Raw genomic sequence first — 19,806 nt, 5'->3', positions numbered from 1 at the left:
TAATAATTTATTTTGATTTGTGGGTTACCCTGACAACATATGTAAAATTAAAACAGTTATTACCTAATTACTTTTAGAATTAGTATTTATTGAAGTAAAGCTGAGATTTTTAAAATATAAATGAAATTTGTGTCTCAGTCGAATGTTTTTGAACTACTAATCTGTTAATAAATATTAAATAATATAATATAATATATTTATTTAATAGAAATTATTTTAAATGCCAGTATGCCACAAAAAAAAAAAAATCAAACATAACAAGATCGACCATGCCTACGCGGCAACTGTCGGTTATTAGATCTACTGAAACATCTAAAGAGCGAGACACAAGACGTAAAGCTGAACGCTTACGGTCGCGACACAGTCTTAATATAGCCAAATCTTAACTTAATCAGTCGTAGAGCTGCGGGGTAAAATCAAAAAACCAAAAATATTATTTATTATCCTCTCTCGTTACACCAATGTTAGCATTAGGCAATCAAATTTAAGGGGCCGCTACACCAGCATTTGTTTTCTCTGTCTATCTTCCAGTCTTCCACATAATATAGGAATAATAATGATATACTCCGTATTTTCACGATTACGACTCTCTGGTTCAGTTTAGGGCAAAGAGGCACAAGGACAGCTAGTAAATTATAAACAGGCCACAAAACCTTTTTATTTTAGTCTTGTTTTGGGATTACTTGGTATTGTTGCACGGCTATAAAAGTTGACTGATAGTTGATAAAAGGCCGCTTACGATAGATAATTAGTCGGTATTTAGCTTAATGAGTTTTGGTAATTCGGTGATAGTGGGAATTTCAAATATAATTGATGAGTATTTTTCGAAATTAATAATGCGAATTTTGAGATGATGCGAAGGATTTTAGATCGAATCTTTAATATTTAGTCTCATCGATTTGATTCACCATCATTTACCCCAGGTTTAGAGTAGATACAGTAATGAGTAGGTTCAATATTTAAATAATAAATACCTATTCACCGATTACAGCAGACGGACTGTAGAGAAAAAACAAACCCTTCCAATGTTATCACAGGGATTTCAGAGAGATTGCAGTAAACACTATAAACAATAATATTATTGGGAGCGTGTACGGCACACCAACATGAATAACGTTTGATACAGAAAGTTGAGAAAGTTGGACAACTGACATTGCTGCGATATTCATCATTTCTTTTATGATAGCAGGTATTTATATTAATTTTACTTTGTAACTGAAATATTATTACAATTTACAATTGTACCTAAAAAACGATTTATAATTGAATAAGTTTATTTTTTACACATATTTGTATAATTGTATTATTTATAATCTGTAAGAGTTCAACTATTAATCTTATCAAGGATGTCGTTGACTACGTTTTATTATATTTTTAACGAAAATAATTTATTATTACGTTAAAATAAACAAGAATACAAAATGTAGAACGTAGAACGGTTCTCAGACAGGGAAATGTTTACGCATAGGCACGCTTGGGCGCTAGGCACTTGTCTTTGATCGTATTTTATAAGCGACGACAAATTTTACAATTACAGTTAGATAAAAGATTTAAAGATATACTACTTTATAGTAATTTTAATCACAAATAAGCATTGCTTGTGGTAGGGCAAAAGTGTTGTAATAAAAATTCAAGTAAAAAAATAAAAATATTCAAATAAATAAATTTATAGATGAAGATACAAAGTGAAAAAGTGAAACAATTTAATAATTCAAACCAAAATATTTTTAACTAATCTTTATTCTTTAACATGTCTTTATATATAAGTTCATTTATAACGTTAATTTAATAACTTCCTTAATGTACATACTATTATTTTTAAACGTGGTACAATCAACAACTGTTTTTTATTTTTTTAAGTCCAATGTTAATGAGTTATAAAAAACTGGACCTACATATGTAAAATTGCTAAAAAATATAACAAGTTCTAAAAAATCCCTATAAATTTATTATTTAAATAAATTAAAGCATTTAAAGCAGAAACATATTTTTACAACTAATAGGGACATACGACATGGATTAATAAAGACCAAATTTGTATTGGCAGCAAACTGCCTAGATGGTTTATAATGTAAAAAAAAATTTTAAAAATAGGACTGATGATTATAAAATAAATAAGTACTTTCATGATAGCTATGTTACGACAGCTCGACAGTGCGTACCATAGTAAATTTTAATATTTATATAAATAACTGAAGAATTAGGATAAATTTCCATTATTTGGTTAATGGTTAGGTACCTATTTCTTTTCAAATATTTAATTTCCATGGATGGAAGTGGGTGTGTGTGATAAATGTTTAACATTATACAATTTTTATTGTATTTTAATACAAAATAATTAAAAATCAAACTTAAAGATAATAAGTTATTATTAATAACATTATATTATGTGTTCTTTCCTTGGCTTTTTACAATATTTCAGTTTTTAGCAAATTATGAGCAATATTCCGTTTGAATATTTTGCTTAGATATTCATGACTTGCTTAAAAATTAAAATATTGTAGAAATCCAATGATATAACACATATTAATTTAATCTATTCTGTGTTAATATGTTCTTATTACCCTTTCTTATCTTAAGTTTGATAATAGGTCAATTCAATCTAATACTCCACAAAATTGGAACTGCTAAACCTGAGTATTAGAAAAATATGCGTTTGTAAAGTAAGAATAATACTTGTGGGTATGAAGTCCTCTAAACAAGCTCTGCCAAGTCATGATCGTTAAATTATATTTCCAAGTCCAATCTAAATTATAATGGTTATTGATTTGATATACTTATTAATTTTTAAGGTAATATACATTGCAACAATTATCTAATATAATAAATAATAATATAATAATCACAGTTACAAATTGAAATTAAATGTGTGTTGGGCCCCGATATGGAAAAACAACTTTGGATGCCTTGGATAACCATTGATTAAATTAAATACACTTGATCGAAATAAAAAAATAAAATACAAATTAATTATAATTTTGACTGCCAAAGGCCTATTTTATTATCCACATAAACAATTTTATTGATTTAATATTTGAATATATAATTGTGCACTAAAAAATTAATGATTACAAGATTAATATATTATGATTGTGCATTTTAAAGTTTTAAACCACTAGAACATTTAAAAATGTAATTACCTAGGATATTTTTTAATATCCTAATTGTATCAAAATATTAAATTACTAGTTCCAATATCTATCAGTGGCGTAACTTAGACATGGTTCTTTTTTTGAGGGGGGAGGCAAGGATAAAATGTTGTTCATTTTGTCAATTATCTCCCCTCATCATCAAAAAAATTTGGTTTATATCATAATATAAACTCCTTTCAATATAACCGTTGTGATCTGTACATTTTAAAATTCATATAACATAATATTTAAATATTCAAATTTTCAAATACGTATAAACTTTATTAGTACCAAGATACAATTTCATTACAAATCACAATAAAACATCCATTCTATGTGGCTTTAATCCTAATTTATTAAGTACTTCTTCAGGGTTAATTTTAACATTTTTATGTACTGCCGACATGGCAAGACCATTTAATTGATTCTGTAGAGTAAAAAATTAAAGAATTACACTTAAATTTAATCTCTACCACAAAAATGTATGAAAAATATATTTAAATTAGGATTCAAATCTCAGCTATTGTGTTTCTTAGATAATATGTGTTCTCTTTTTTCAGAGTTTAAAACATATGCTCTGGTGAAGACTTTAAATTAATACTTATATTTATGTATGTGTTTGTCATTTAAAAAAAACAAAAGAAAAAGGTCATGGGGAGATACAACATTCAAACCTCCTCACCATTACGCCACTGACACTTATGGCAGTGCTCAAAAAAAAAAAAATTGAATACAATTTTTTCTTAATAATAACTTATAATTACCCTTATTAAACAATGGTCCGTTACTTAACATTTTACTAAGTTAATTTCAATATGAATTTTGAATTAAAGAAAGTAAAATACAATAAACTGCATAAACATTTTTTTTATATAACACAAATTTCCAACCTAATTTTTCAGAATAATTGTAAAGCGGTCTAAATAAAAAACAAAGGAAGAATTTATTTTAAATTTAAATTTGTAGGTATGTTGCATAGTTCAGACATATTTGTGATTAATAAAAGGATAAAAAAAATCAATCATATAAACTAAAAAATGATAAAATAAGACAGTATAAAAATATAAAACAGTCAAGTCAAGAGTTACACAATTATAAAAATTTTAAACACAAAAATCATTTTTAAATGCATTTGTTGATGGCAATTGATTATTTTATTTTATTTAAATGTTTTTTATACCAACTTTATGAAATGTTTAGGTTAGAATAAAAAACAGAACAAAAAAAAAATATTTAAATTTCCATGATTGCATATTAGTTTTTAAATTAAATTTATTTTATAAACAGTTTGGTTAAATTTTTTCAATGATATATTTATTGTTAGGATATATTTAATCTGTTTTTAAATATACTAAATTAGGAACAATGCATTTATTTAATAGTTTACATTTATCAACTTAATATTATGGTACTTGTTCTTATTATTTATTGCAATACTTTATATTTGGATTTTATAATATTATATTTATTAATGTTTTCACTGAAAAGTGATATGACATCACTAATATTTTGCTTAGACCCAGAATAGCACCAACACAACTTGATTAGATTAGTAATAATGGTATATTATGAAATTTCAAAAATAATATGTTTACAATCATCTAAGCAAACACATAATTATTATTATAATTTTATAAATTATATCTTTGGACACTTCAAATTTTGTTTTATTTATTTAAATAATATTAATGAGATGCGTTCTAACTGGACATTTTAAAATATTTTTTTTTTTAATAGATTGATTCAGTTTCAATCTCATGCTTAGTAAAATATATATACTCATATAATTAAGTTGATTATTCTGTTTCTGTATTACTTTATTTTTATCAACTAATGCATTTAAAATATTTTAATACATTTCCTTTTTCTAAATTTAATGACTAAAAACAATGGTAAAGTTAAATTAAATTTAATATCTATTAGTGGTAAAACATTATAGGTAATCTTAATAATAACACTAATCAAACACACATAACATACACAAAATATAATAAGAATACTACACCTTTTTTGGTATTAATATTTTTCAAATGCTTTATAGTGATTATTAACTAAACAAACAAATAATAATTTAATGGCAATAAAGTAACACCATTTAATATAAATAGTTTTACAGTGATAAAATAACTTAAAACTTTCTTATTGTAAATGTTTTATCAAACTATGTGTTTGGTTGTAAAATAATTTAAAAAATGCAATATTTTAATTTCATAAACACAGTTGTTAAACTTTACTTTTCTTGGATGAATTTTGACCGATTGTCGAGGCATGGTAGAGTTTGAGCAAATTTATTGCATCTTGAGCTTCTCGTTTTTCATAAAGAAAGCGTCCACTAGCTTCCTTAATTTGATCTAGAAATGACCTATAAATATATAAGATATTAGAACTAAGCAAATTTTCTTACATAACTTCCAAGACTAAGTAAACTGTGATAAGAAATCTGAATTCTATTAATTTGGAAAAAATAAAATAAGTTATCGATTGATTAAATAATATTACCTGTCAAATGCCATATCAACCAAACTGTCTGGATCCATATCAGATAAAAGTTCAAGATCGCAACCACCCAAGAATGCTATTTGACCTATATCATTTTGTAAACGTTGAATCAAACTGTTTAAACTCTGTGTGCCATCAATTTGATCATCAGTAAGTTTAATGCTTGAAAAAAAAAATATAATATACATATTAGGTACAAAAATATGTAAAAAAATTTTACCATAACTATTAGACCATTCTGCGGAGTAAAAACCTTTAATTTAAGGCATAGTAATTGTGATGTGTATGCCAAAGCACCAGGCCACCACCACAGTACAATGTTTTTTATCTCTAGATTTTGTACTATTGTAACCAAAAAGTATTTACTAGATAAATCAGATTTTTAAAAAATCACTTGAAAAAAAATGTTAACATTATTATTGATAGGATTGATGGCTATTTAATAGTCAATAATCACTAATATATTTTAAATCACATAATATGTATTATTATTTATTCTATAGGTATTTGAGGAAAACTAGTGTTTCAAGGATGAAGATATGGTTCCTGTACATTATTTTAATAAGCATCCATCTACACCATTTCAAAAAGTAGTTTTATTGTCTTACCAGATTATATAGATCAACATTGAGATATGCCAAATGGCAAATTCACATTCTACAACTTAAACATAGTAAATAAAATAAAAACTTTAATAATTTGTTATACCTTATATCATTATATGGACACCATTTTTGGTCAGGTTTTAAAATCATAATTAATGTATTATTTTCCAAAGTGTCAAAATAGTCTTCCTCGTCAATTTCGGTGCCATCAGATTCAAGAACGACTTTAATGGTTTCACTTATGTCAAATTTTTGTTGAGCTAAATAAAAGTATAATATTCTATAACTATATCATATTGTACAGATTAATAATATTGCCAATATTGATCAATGTCTCATTTTTTTTAGATTAAGTAAAAATATTAAACGAGTATATTTATTACATTACAACAACTTTTTACCTTTAGTCATAAAATCAGATAATGAAGTTGCCACGATACCGATTTTGTGTTCACGCTTTGAATCAATTATTTTGTATGGTTTACCAGTGTATTCTTCACTATCCATTTTAAATTAATAATTCAATACAATACTTTACTCTGAGCAAGCTTCTAATACAGTAATTTCTATTAACTAGTATCTATTGAGTATGGACTATGAATAATGAATATTGAATAAGCAATTTATATTTAATATATCGTACGATAATATGGAATATACTCATTACCCAGTACCCACTCTAATACTATATTCAATAACATTGTGTATAGTATTATCTCAACATCTGGGGCATTATCAATATTTCTTATCAATAGTTTTGTTTCATTGTTTGGGAATTTAAGACAATATTTGTAGCAAACTCCACAAAATGTTTGTTCCCGTGGTCATTTGTTCTAAAAAAAGTTGGAGGCCAGTTGGAAAAAACGTACCATTTTTTTATTTACGCAAATGGGCGATATCGTGTTTATTATGATCCTTTCGAGGGTCACATTTCGATTTAATACATAATAATATGATAGCCGATAGGTTATCATTACCTCCAGAATAATAATAAAACTTTAAAAATCACTACAATTTTTACTATTTTTAGATTCTAAGCGGAGCGATGCGTATTATATTGTATTGATTTTACAATAATGTGTTTTTTTTTTGTGGATGAATACACAATAAAATGCTTCGATTTTCAAAAATGTGAGAGGGTGGGTTTAGATATAAAATTGGGTCTAGTTTGTACTTTTGATATGTCAAACTTAAAAATTTACAGTAGGTACTTATTTTTATAATTTGGAAAACGAGATTTTTTACATAAATTCAATTTTTGGCAAAATCGATTTTGTTTTTTTGGTGTAACTTGAAAACTAAAAATCCATAGATACTTGAAATCAACTAAATGTTTATAATATCGTTTTCATTTATATAGTAACATTTTCAAAATATAATGACAATTTTTGAGATATTTAAATTTATTATTTTTAGATTTTTTTATAAATGTTGATTAACAATTATTTGCTGGATGCAAATCTTTGAAAATTCAATACAAAATTCAGTTTGATATTCATATTTATTCGTTTAATAATTATTTCTCCTGAAATAATTCTTGAATGTTTTTCCCGAGGCTATGATAAATATTAACATAAAATCATTGATTATAAATACTAGTATTTACTGTATATACTGTATCCGTGAACAATGTGCATACTGCAAGTACATGAATCATTCCCGAAAACTTCGAGGAGTCTTTTACAGTCATCTTTGCGCCGAATAGAATCTATGAAACGACCAGAATCCCCAAGCAATACGGTACCTAATAAGTTTACGAACATAAAATCGCCGGGCAGAATTCCTGCCAAGCCTTTCTGACGGGGAACTATAATACATTATAACCGGTACCGCAGGAATACTCCAATTTGCGTCACTTGTAACTGGCTGTTGACGCGATTATGGTATAAGCACGACGTCTTCAATTTGGAACAATTCTAAATATTTGGCGAACGGCTCGAGAGCAGAAATATAAAAGTGACAGAATAAACTTGTGCACGACCCAACTAACTATGTGTCAAATTTAAAATTAATTATAAAACTACGATTTTTAACATATCTAGTCTTATTATTATTTAATAAAATATAACAATGTCATCTTTAATGTTTGCAGTGGTTATTCACTTTATACCCATGTAAAAGTATAATGTGTACGAGATTGTCGGATTTTTATGTTTCTAATAAGTATAAAATATTATGAAAGTATAAAAATTGTTAAAATATTAATCCTGTTTTATTTATCAAAACCATAAGATGATTTTAATGTTCATAGTTCATACGTCTTTGTCAAAGTTGTAGAAATTCATACGGTATACTCATAGTAGTTTACGAATTATTCTTAAAACTAAAATATATTTTACAAAAATATCGTTTAATCAACAAGCATGAAGCATTAAGTATAGAAACAAAATGAATATTTATTAATAGATTTATCATGGTTTACCGTGGTCCACGAGGATGGCTGGACAGTCTGAAAGAAAGTACAACGGGGAAAAATTATAAATATGTCTTATAGAATTTAATATGAAACATCACAAATGGCGTTATAGACTATAGTCTATAGAATTGAAAACTTTGTGATGAGGCGGAGATAATACCTACCTATATAATATTCAAATGTATTCCATTATATGTATTGTCCAAGTCCAATGTTATACAAAGCAGTTTAGAACATATCACTTTAATTTTTTCGTTAATATAGTTGATTATTTAAAATTAATAAGTCAATATGAACACTTTAAAGTCATAGGAGTTTTATTTCAAAACTCAATGTGTGAATGAACTATTATATATTAAATAAATTATATTATATTAATCAATCCAGATTTATGATTGATTACATTAACAGTAGAATAAAGATTTGTATTATACACACGAATGCATGGCACACTATATTAATAAAATAAAATATTGATTTATTGATTTACATTTACATTACATTTATTAACAATCAATGTAATGTGTTTGGGGGGCTAAGGGTGCAGAGCCCCCACTTAATTAATTTATTATAAAAATGCTAGTGTTGAAGTCCCCCTAACTTAAAGGTCTAGTTACACCTATATGATGGCGCCAGTGGAAGAGGTCCGGACCCCCGGCGGCCACCGTTAATACGGCACTGGTAGACGGTTAGTATTAGCACAGAACTAGTATTAGATAATTAGATCAGTCTATTTAGAATTTTGCAATATTCGCTGCCTTAATTTGACTTGAGTTAATGTTTTCCCGACTTATTTGAGTTGTATGTTGAATTGTATATTTTTATTGAACTTAACCTGTTAATCTGTTAACTTGTGTCTCATTTTAACACCTAATGTATGTTGTATGTACTAAAATAAATAAAAGACACAATCAAAATATTACTACCTATATCGGCAATCGGCTATATCTATGTTATGGTGTAAAAATTAATTAACATTTAGAATTACAATAATACAAAATGTAATGTGTAAGTAGGTAGTAAGTATAGTATTATTTGTATGTATAGTATACACTAAAACTTTACCATAAGGCCCTAAGCCCTTGCCCCCTGAATTTGGTCGACCTGAGAAAAATAGACCTACTCCCCTCCCCATCATTGACGGCCCATTGAAGCTGAGGGGCATCGCCCATTTGCGCCAAAATAAAAAAGGTATGTTTTTTCCGACCGCCCATTTGCGCCAAAGGATCTGAATGAGTCGGATCTGGTATCAATTCTTATTAGAATGGTTACCGGGATCTCGATGACGCGGGATGCATGATTTGGATCTATTTGTCAGCAGTTGTAAGTTGCCGGGATCTAGCTGTCGAGGGATCTATGTGACCGTTCACCCACTATTGTTAGTCTTTTTCAAAGAGCTTAGAAATATTTAAATCAATGTAAAGATAATATTGATACTTACGTTGATAACGTAAGACGTAAGTTTTTAACTGTTTAATGTTTACAGTTTACAGCTTCATATAACGTTTTACTTCGTCTTATAAATTAAATTTGCTTAAAGTATTATTAATAATTAACTTTTAAATATTTTATACAAATTACTAACAAATCAATTAACATTTATTAAAATTAAAAATATATTTTATTTATTTTGTGGTGCGTTTAGTAGTTATATTCTTATTTAATTTGAGTTGCCTGTAAGTTGACTATTTTAAAATTTAATGAATTAATTATTATGTAAATAATATGTACCGAATACACTTTTGTTATTTTTATTGCTTAACCTAGTTGATTGTTTTAACAGTAAATTCTCATTATTTCAAATGTTATTGATGTTTTTCTGTATAATATTTAGTAAACTTTTTTTATAAATGTTTTGTAACTAATTAATAATAATAATGTGTGTCAACTATAAATTCTATGAATAAGTTAGGTATCTAGTATATATACGTAGGGCTATTAAGTACCTATTTATTTTAAAATATAAATATTGTTATTATTATAACTTAAAATACTACAGCTTATTAAATTTTTATAAGACATATTTTAATTAATGTTGATAATGTAAGATTGATAATTCCATAAAAAAAATTAATTGCACGTCTAACTTATTTTACTTTTATAATTTTTAGAAGATTTTTGAAATGGACGACACTGAAGTAAAAGAATATCGCTGGGAAGGTGGTTATGAAAAAACATGGGAGGAAGTGAAAGAAGACGAAGGAGGAAATGTTGAATGGTCGGTTAAAGAAATTATTGAAAAATCTAAGCGATTACTGGCAATCAGACAGCCTAATGTCCGCCTGGGCATGATGCGACATTTGTTTGTTATTATAGATAGTTCCAATTCAATGGTTGAAAAGGATTTAAAACCTACTAGACAATTATGTACTTACAAATTGCTTCAAGATTTCATTCAAGATTATTTTGATCAAAATCCAATTAGTCAACTTGGTCTAATAACTACAAGGAATTCATCTGCTGAGCGTATATCTGAATTGTCTGGCAATAGAAAATATCATCTTGAAGAATTAAAAAAAACTTTTGGAGATTTTAATTATTGTAATGGATTGATGTCTGTGCAAAACTCGTTAGAAATTGCATTGTCAGTTATGAAAATGTTGCCCTCTCATACTAGTAGAGAAATACTTATTATTGGATCTAGTTTGAGCTCTTGCGATCCAGGTGAAATAAATACTACTATTGAAACGCTTAAAACAAACAATATTAGAGTTTCAATGATACATTTGGCTGCTGAAGTAAGGATGTTTCGACACTTGTGTGATGAAACTAAAGGCAAACATAATGTGATCGTTGACGATGTACATTTTAAGCATATTCTTTGGTCGTTAGTGGAACCTGTTCCTCTTCCAAATTCAGTTGATGCATCGTGTGTGAAAATGGGATTTCCTCAAGAGTTAGAACAAAAACCTCCATTCACCACATGCTCGTGTCATTTAGCAGAGGGTGGAAAATTAAATGCTAAAGGTTTCTTTTGCCCACAATGTAACAGCAAATATTGTGAACTACCTGTGGAGTGCAAGTGTTGTGGCCTTATACTGGTGTCTTCTTTACATCTTGCTAGGTCGTTACATCATTTGGTTCCTATTAAACCGTTTATAAAAATTGAGCTTGAAGAGGGTTCTAGTGCCTACTGCTATGGATGTAGAAAAAGAATAAAGGTTCCTGCTGAAAATGTATACTTTTGTGAATCTTGTAAAAAACATTACTGTGATGGCTGTGACATTTATGTGCATAATACATTACACGTGTGTCCAGGCTGTGCTGTTAAACGAGATGAAAAAAGATAATGTACAAACAATTTTTCAATTAATGGATTACTTTGTACATAAGCTAAATAATTTAAGAGTATCAATAATTTATTGATTTTCTTTTATATATTTTTAAGCATTATTTCTATAAAATGATTTTAGTTTATGTATACAATTAAAAATGATTAAAAACAATAAAACTGGACTGAAACTATTTCATTTATTTTGTCTTCAATATTCTAAATTTATACTCAAATTATAATAAGTAAAGATGTACTATTAATTTGATTTTTTATATTTAATATAAAATATAAGGGTAATTAAATTTTTAGTTATAAAAATGTTTGTTCCATCATAGTTGGGAACGTATTATTAAATAAAAACAAATTATGCTATTACGTAATTATACTGAACAAGTGAACAATAACCATTACTAAGAAAAGAAAGAGGTAACCAATTGCTCACTGATTTTTGTATTCATTCAAGTAGCTAAACAAAGTCAAAAATTTCCCATTTGAATATTATAAACAAGTAATATTTTCGGATAGTACCTACTTACACTTAACATAAAAACTACAATTATTAACAAACATATTTCAATATTAGTGGTATTTTTACAACCTTAAATAATTCTTATTAAAATTGATTGTATTTATAAAGCACGCTCAACCCCATTTTTACTTAAAATCTGATCTTTAAAATTTTAACTAGGCGTCTAGGACTTAGGAATTTAAAGACCATGGTGTTTTAAAATAATTTTAACCCGCGTGCATTATCTAAACCGAGATTTAAGATGTATACTATCACTAAACATTAGTGATAACAGAAATACAACTAATAACTATTATTTTTGCATACTAATGAATACTCCGATAACAACACAAGTCACAACATTATTTAAGATGGTTTTATCTTGACTCTTGAGTGTATATTTACTATTTATATTCAATCGAGATTCGCGGTAAATTTTAACTTGCTAGTTGCTATAATATTACAGTCTAGTGTTGTAGTGTCTTAAAAACTTTACAATTTTCTTTGTGCAATCATGAGATTAACAACAAAAGTTTGAACGGTTTATTTTAAACATTTTGTTCTGTAGTTCTAACACAACAACTAAATAAAATTAATTTCGATGAACAAAGAATATATTATAAAAAACTCTGTGACGACTTTGGCAATAGCCATTGCAGATCACCAACAAACACCAAATGAAAATTATGTGGACAATTGTTTAGACAAAGTTAACAATGTGCTTAAGCCCCAATGGATGAAAAATCAAGTAATACTTAAATATATACACACACACATATATATATAATTATAAAAGTACCTACAGGCTACATTGTTAATGTTGAGCTTAAAATATATATTTATATAAAATTTGTACAGATCAGAATCAACAGATATTGAATACTTATTATAATTTCATATTATATATAATTTATTATTATCATACCTACTATATCAGTATATTAGCTAGAATTCCACTTCCGCATAAGTCTTGTATGCTGAGTAATTAACAGCTTAGGCTAATGTAAAAATCTTCATAAAAAAAATAACCATAATACTTTATTATATTATACTTACATTTTTAAATATTTATGAAAATTCCAATAACTATCAATGTGACAAATATTAATATATTATATATTTACTTATATTTACTTATGTAGTTAAATCATAATAAGAATTTAATTATATAATTATAAAATTAATTTCAAAATCGTATGCATGCATAAGGTAGGTAACTAGGTATGTTATGATATGTCAACTGAGAATTTTTTTTAATGGTTTGAAAGATAACGAAATGTAGAGTTATTGAAATTGATTATAGGAAGAAGAAATTAGTAAAATACTTATGAAAAATGTCTACTCTCTCATGTTGTTAATATTGGACAATGTATTCCACTAAATATATATTTTTTTTATGAATTTTTCTTTTTTTTTGTAACAGGATGACATCTTATGTTTATTTCAAGTATGTCAAGAGATTAGCCCATCAGATACCAATCTAGTTGTTAAATGCTGTAAATTGATGAGCAAAGTATTACCAAAACTTGGTGTTAGTGAAGAAAATCTTTTAAAAAATACAATTTCTTGGACACTATCAAGCATCTTTTATTTTAAATCCAGTGGTCAACAATCAAAACAAATCAATGAAATCCTTAATTTTTATGTCTGCACTATTCAAACATATAGAAACTTGAACATTAACAATAATAAAGTAAGAAATTATTATTTAATTTAATTAAATCAAACATAAAATTGTAAATTTTTAATAAAAAATATATCCATTTTAGAATATTTCTGATGTAATGCCTTTATTACTACAAGTGCTACAAAAAATAGAAAACAAATTTGTAGAACCTCAGACAAATATTGACATACTTACATACATAAAGTTTTTAGAAGCAACTGTGGTTATAATAAAAGATTATGATTATATCAATACTATTGGAATCTACATAATAAAATTTATTGAACAGTCAATAAATCAAAAGAATTATATGCAATCATATGATCAAGAAGTAAGTTATATTATATTTATAATATTTCTTTCCATTAATAACCAACATTATAAAATATTTGAAAATGTACAATTTAATATTTTAATATAATTATAATTATTTTAGGTTTTAAAATATGGATTACAAATTTTGTCACAACTTGTTGAACAGTCTAAACAATGGACTAATAATAATTTTAACAAATTGTTACCAATTGTTTTGTTATATTTAAGGTATGGTTTGATTTTTAATCAATCAAAATTTCTTAATGATTTACAACCCTCTCCTATCGTACAATGGGAAAATCCATCAAGACTAGATATAGTACCTATGGTGAATTCAATTTAAAATGTTTACATAATCTGATAATCACATTGATAAAATGATACTAAAACATAAAAAAATCTTATTTCTAGATTAATATGACAAATAAACGACGTCAAAAAAAAAAGAGAATTATAGAATCCAAAAATAAAGTACCAAAATTTGTTACTATTTCAGTAGACGATGAAGTTTTGATGAATATTAGGGATTCAGATTTTTCTGAAGATGAACCATGTACATCTAATCTTATTGGACGTGTGTCAATAGATATACGGTTATTAGCTGCACAAATAATGAAAAAAATGTTTACTGTAAGTTTTAAATGATAATTTAATTGTTTAGCTACAAAACTATATCTGTAATTGTGTTCAACTTAATTTCAGATAGTAGAGAAAAAAATGTTGTTAGGATATTTGTATTCAATTGTTGATGGTTCAATGAACATTCAAAATTGTTTGATTTCTGAAGTAGGAAATTCAGTACGTGAACCTTCTTCTAAAGTACGCGCAACTATTATAACTGGTATCACATCTATTTTTAATGGTTCAAAAATATTTTTTGCTCAAGCTCAATATAGGTATAAAGTTAATTTTTCTTATTTATGATAATTTTTTGTTAATTTTTATAAATTAATTAATATTTTTAAGAGAGAAAAAAGGTGCATTTACAACATGGTCTGAAACTCTTGCTGATTATATAATTACAATACATAATACATTGTTAAAAGATTTTGGAATGGAAACACATAGTGTCCGTCTTGTACTTTTGCATTGTTTTTCTACTGTGATTTCTAACACACCATATACAAGGTTGAATAAAAGTCTTCTAAAATCAGTATTAGACACTATACTAGTTTATACTAAATGTGAACCACGTGGTTAGTATTTTAATATTGTATATACTTTTATTATTTTTGTTTTATTAACTAATTTTTATATTTTCTTATAGATAATTATCTAAGAATAGGAGTGTTTCGCTGTTTGTCTTCTGTTTTCAATTCAGAACTTCCACAATTTGAAAAAGAATTATTGTTAGAAAAAAGGACAGAAATTGTAAATTTATGTTTGTTCTTATTTAAAGTAAGTTAGTGTTTCAATTAAACATTTTTATAGTATTATAAATATATATGTATGGTAATATTCACCAATCATGGCCACCCCCATTTTTTTTTTAGCAATGAACTTATTCAAATTCTGATTTTTGGAATTTTTAAATACACTTAAATTACTCATTTAAATTTTGAATTAGATACATTAAAAGTTTCCAAAAAAATATCCACTAAATAATTAATTATAGTAAAAAGAGTGAAGGGGTTCATTTGAAAACACTGTTTATATCATTACATTACACTCCTTAAATTGTATAAAAAAAATCTTATGAATTTTAAAATATGGTGTCATTAAGTATTTTAAAAATCAAAAATCAGAATTTGAATAAATTAATTACTAAAACATGAGGGTGAATGAGTATGCTTGGTGAATAAACCTGTATATAAATTAATAAAAGTCAAAAGCAAAACAATTTTAAATGTAAGTCATCAACTTACTTAACAATTTTATTCACTTCTGGTTAATAATTTAAACAAATTGATGATCTAAGTTTGATTGGATAATTGATAATATTCTATTTTTAATTTTATTTCTGTCTGTAGGAAACAAAATCATTTCTAGAAAGTGACCAAGACAATACACAGATGATTGTAAGGCGTCAATGTTGGCAAATATTAAATAGTTACTGTAATCATTATTATGGTCTGATTGAAAATAGAATGTTAATTAATATTGCAATCGAAGACATGAAATACACTAAACAAACCTTGTTACGTAAAAATATTTTGTCGTGCTTAAAACAAATGTCCGCAGTATCAGAAGGTAAATATACACATTTGTAAATTTTGCTTATTTACCTATTTTTTTTTTTATTATTATCATCATAAATAAATTATAATTTTAATTGAGTGTATAATGTGTATATTAGGGGATGATTATAAATCTGCAAGATTAGAAAAATGGAAGTTGATATTTCGAAAATTAATACCACAAATGTTTGCAGAAAAAGATCCACAAACACTGCCCATTCTTATTGAAAGTCTATCTACAATTGGATCAGATTTATTTAATGATCTTGATGTATTAATAAAAATGATTTATAATTAAATTTAATTAATGATTTAATTTTTAAATTATTTATTATTATTTAGTCAATTAAATTTAACAAAATCTTACTTATATAGGATGAATTAATTGATCAATACTGTGATGAATTACATATGTTTGTTACCTGTGAAGATCAAAATATCCAATCAGCTGCAATAGCAACGTTGGGTACACTTATTAAGTATGAAAAGCTATCAAAAGTAAGTAAACATAATTAGTATCTTTGAAACAATAATTCCTCTAATAGTTATTATGTATTTTTATTTTGGTTAAAACAATTTATAGAATCCAATGTATGTAAGACACACTATTGATGGTTTGCTTTATGTTTCATCAATAAATAAAGTAAATTCAGTTCAAGAAAAATTGGCATGGACATTAAACTGTGTGTCTGAAATCTTGGTAGAAAATTGGTAAATATCTATTAAGTTTATTTAATAAATAATTTAACACTTGTAATTATAATTTATTATAGGTTATAGAAATTATAAATTTTAATATTTAACTAAGTACTTTCATTTTCGAACTAATTAATTTAACAAATTTTAAAGGGTAAATGAGTAATTATTATCATCTTCTTTTAATTGCTTTTTTTAATTTTAGGCTAATTATTAAAATTTTCTAAATAATATTTTTTGTTTTTGTTTATATTAGTTAATTCTTTTATTGAACAACACTCATTATTTCAAAATCTATTAATGATTTTGAAAATATGGATTTTAAATTTCTTACTTTTTAAATAACAACATACATTCTTAAATTAATATTCTACATATTCTAAAGCAGAATAATTTTTGGAGTATTTTCAATTTTATAGATACTTAAACATCTAAATCCAGAAAAAAGTTTAGGTGAATGTAGTAGTAGAGCATCATTTTGTAGGGGAAAATCCTTGAACCACTACACATCACTAACCTAGACTTTAAATAGTTATAACTTATAACTCATAAACTATTTGTCCATATATATATTTTTTTGTATAAATTTTAAAATACTCCAAAAAATATTCTGCTTCAAAATAAGAATTTAAAAATATATGTTTTCATTCAAAAAAGTAAAAAAACTTAAAACTTTACATCAATAACAATTATTAAAAAATATATTTTGAAATATTAAGTATTATAAATGAATAACTTTGTAAATTATAATAAATATTTTTATTATATATCATATATATTTTAGGGATTTGTATGAAATTGAAGATGAAAAATTAATATGTTTGGCTAAAGCTGCACTATCAACACTTGACCGTAAACCAGTAATTAATACCTATGCATTTTAACATGCATAATTTATGATAATTATTGAAATTTTTCTAATCTATATTAATATTTAGTGTAGAGCTTGTGGTTCTAGAGCTTTAGGTCTATTACTGTCATTAATTGACCATACTGATATTAATGGACAGCAATTTGGCCCTTTATATGAAGACTCCATAAATATTTTAATTAATATAGCCAATGGAAATGATAGTATGAAAGTTAGTAAATAATAATTGAACCAACAATAGTCATTTGAAATTAATTTACAAAAAATGTATTCTGTTTTAGAATCGTTGGAATAGTTGTAATTCTCTAGGTGTCCTCTATCAAACCAATTCCATTCAAAAGTTACCAGAAACTTTAAGGGTAAAAATATATATGTTAAAAAGTTAAACATGCAACATTGTATGATATTAATTGCTTAAAATTGTATTTCCAGAATAATGTATTCAATACATTATCCACATTAATTATAAATTGCTGTAACTTTAAAGTCAGGCATGTGGCTTGTTCATCTTTAATGTATAATCGTCGAGACTTGTATGGTAATAATTACTCAAAAATGTGGCACAGACTGTTTGATGCTTTTGAAAATTCTCAAAATTTACCTCATATTTGTGAATATAAGCATCAACAAAAACTAATAAATCAGGTTTGTACAAAATCAATATTGTAACATCCCATTAACGTGTTCAATACTAGAACTAAATCTGCTGCACTTAGCTTATGATGATAGGTCAAATGCTCTATATATACTTGGCTGGTGATATATAACTATACAATTTGGTATAGCCAATATGTAAACAAATGATTACTATTAGTTTTGAGTTAAAAAAAGGTTTTATTTTGTCATGTCTATGTTATTATAAATATTTTATGCATCAGCTTAGGAAATATATCAACATATCATCAGTATTAAATGTGGTAATACATGCCTGTTTAAAAAGTGATATAACCTAATGGATACATTTTATTAAAGTTCCTAAATATTTGAAAAGATTATAAAATGTAATTTATTGTACATTGAATAATACTTTATTTTTCCAGCTTTGTGCATCGTTTTGCAATTTGTGTAACTTACTTGAACCATCAGATATTAGTGGTTTAACTTATTTGTTTGATTCTCGACTACATGTAATCCAGAATGAGATGGAAAAGTTTTGTAATTTAAATGATATTCCAAATTATTCTGAAATGTTAGCAGCAACACATAACCATCTACATAATATGTTGAAAACCAAACAACTCACATCTAAACAAGAAGAGATCGTAAACAATTTGGTAAATGTATTTGTTAACCGTTAAATTGTCATATGACTGTTATCCAATTGTATACCATATATAATTTATTTTAATAAAATACATTTATTATGTTTAAAGTATTGTGACTACTTTTATTACTATTAAGTATTAAAGTATTGGTATATGATGCATTATTAAAACACTTGTATAGAACCTTAATAAAAATGCATTTAAAAGTAGAGCAAAATACTATTATAATTGACCTTCATTATAACCCATAATATATTTATAAATTTATAATAGGTACAAATCTTAACTGTGGGTTGATATATTTTGGGTATACTTGTTCTAGCTATTAAATGATTGAGAATGTTTTATTTTTCTGACCAAACGATTGAAAAAATTTAAAATAA

At 25.8% G+C, this 19,806-nt stretch overlaps 3 protein-coding genes and 1 long non-coding RNA gene across 5 annotated transcripts; 3 read left to right on the top strand and 1 right to left on the bottom strand.

The window, feature by feature from the left end:
* Positions 1–619: 619 nt before the first annotated feature.
* LOC132917149 (uncharacterized) lies at positions 620–6,328 on the top strand. Its single transcript, XR_009660252.1, has 2 exons — positions 620–1,189; positions 6,134–6,328. It is a non-coding gene; the product is annotated as an uncharacterized LOC132917149 (long non-coding RNA).
* On the bottom strand, positions 2,971–6,931 carry LOC132917148 (uncharacterized). Its single transcript, XM_060977747.1, has 4 exons — positions 6,637–6,931; positions 6,339–6,495; positions 5,631–5,792; positions 2,971–5,493 (listed from the first exon to the last, which is right to left on the bottom strand). Exons 1-4 carry the CDS (start codon positions 6,740–6,742, stop codon positions 5,355–5,357), a joined length of 564 nt encoding a protein of 187 aa, XP_060833730.1. The 5' UTR covers positions 6,743–6,931; the 3' UTR covers positions 2,971–5,354.
* Positions 6,932–10,089: 3,158 nt separating this feature from the next.
* LOC132931912 (general transcription factor IIH subunit 2) lies at positions 10,090–12,116 on the top strand. Of its 2 annotated transcripts, none has more exons than XM_060997996.1 (2): positions 10,090–10,108; positions 10,763–12,116. In XM_060997996.1, exon 2 carries the CDS (start codon positions 10,775–10,777, stop codon positions 11,939–11,941), a length of 1,167 nt encoding a protein of 388 aa, XP_060853979.1. In that variant the 5' UTR covers positions 10,090–10,108; positions 10,763–10,774; the 3' UTR covers positions 11,942–12,116. The 2 variants fall into 2 exon arrangements, with proteins under 2 accessions (XP_060853979.1, XP_060853978.1); XM_060997995.1 differs by lacking the exon at positions 10,090–10,108 and adding an exon at positions 10,119–10,327.
* A 635-nt stretch (positions 12,117–12,751) lies between these two features.
* LOC132931910 (uncharacterized) lies at positions 12,752–19,533 on the top strand. The gene is made up of 17 exons (XM_060997993.1): positions 12,752–13,181; positions 13,857–14,126; positions 14,203–14,430; positions 14,536–14,742; positions 14,826–15,044; positions 15,117–15,310; positions 15,381–15,610; positions 15,682–15,812; positions 16,385–16,604; positions 16,711–16,862; positions 16,967–17,089; positions 17,175–17,302; positions 18,072–18,147; positions 18,226–18,369; positions 18,440–18,517; positions 18,591–18,803; positions 19,199–19,533. Exons 1-17 carry the CDS (start codon positions 13,035–13,037, stop codon positions 19,454–19,456), a joined length of 3,018 nt encoding a protein of 1,005 aa, XP_060853976.1. The 5' UTR covers positions 12,752–13,034; the 3' UTR covers positions 19,457–19,533.
* The last annotated feature ends 273 nt before the right edge of the window (positions 19,534–19,806 follow it).

The sequence above is a fragment of the Rhopalosiphum padi genome, chromosome 1 (genome assembly GCF_020882245.1).
Source record: "Rhopalosiphum padi isolate XX-2018 chromosome 1, ASM2088224v1, whole genome shotgun sequence".
NCBI lineage: Eukaryota > Metazoa > Arthropoda > Insecta > Hemiptera > Aphididae > Rhopalosiphum > Rhopalosiphum padi.
Note: the sequence above shows the minus strand (reverse complement) of the source record. Positions and strands in the feature narration are given on the sequence as shown.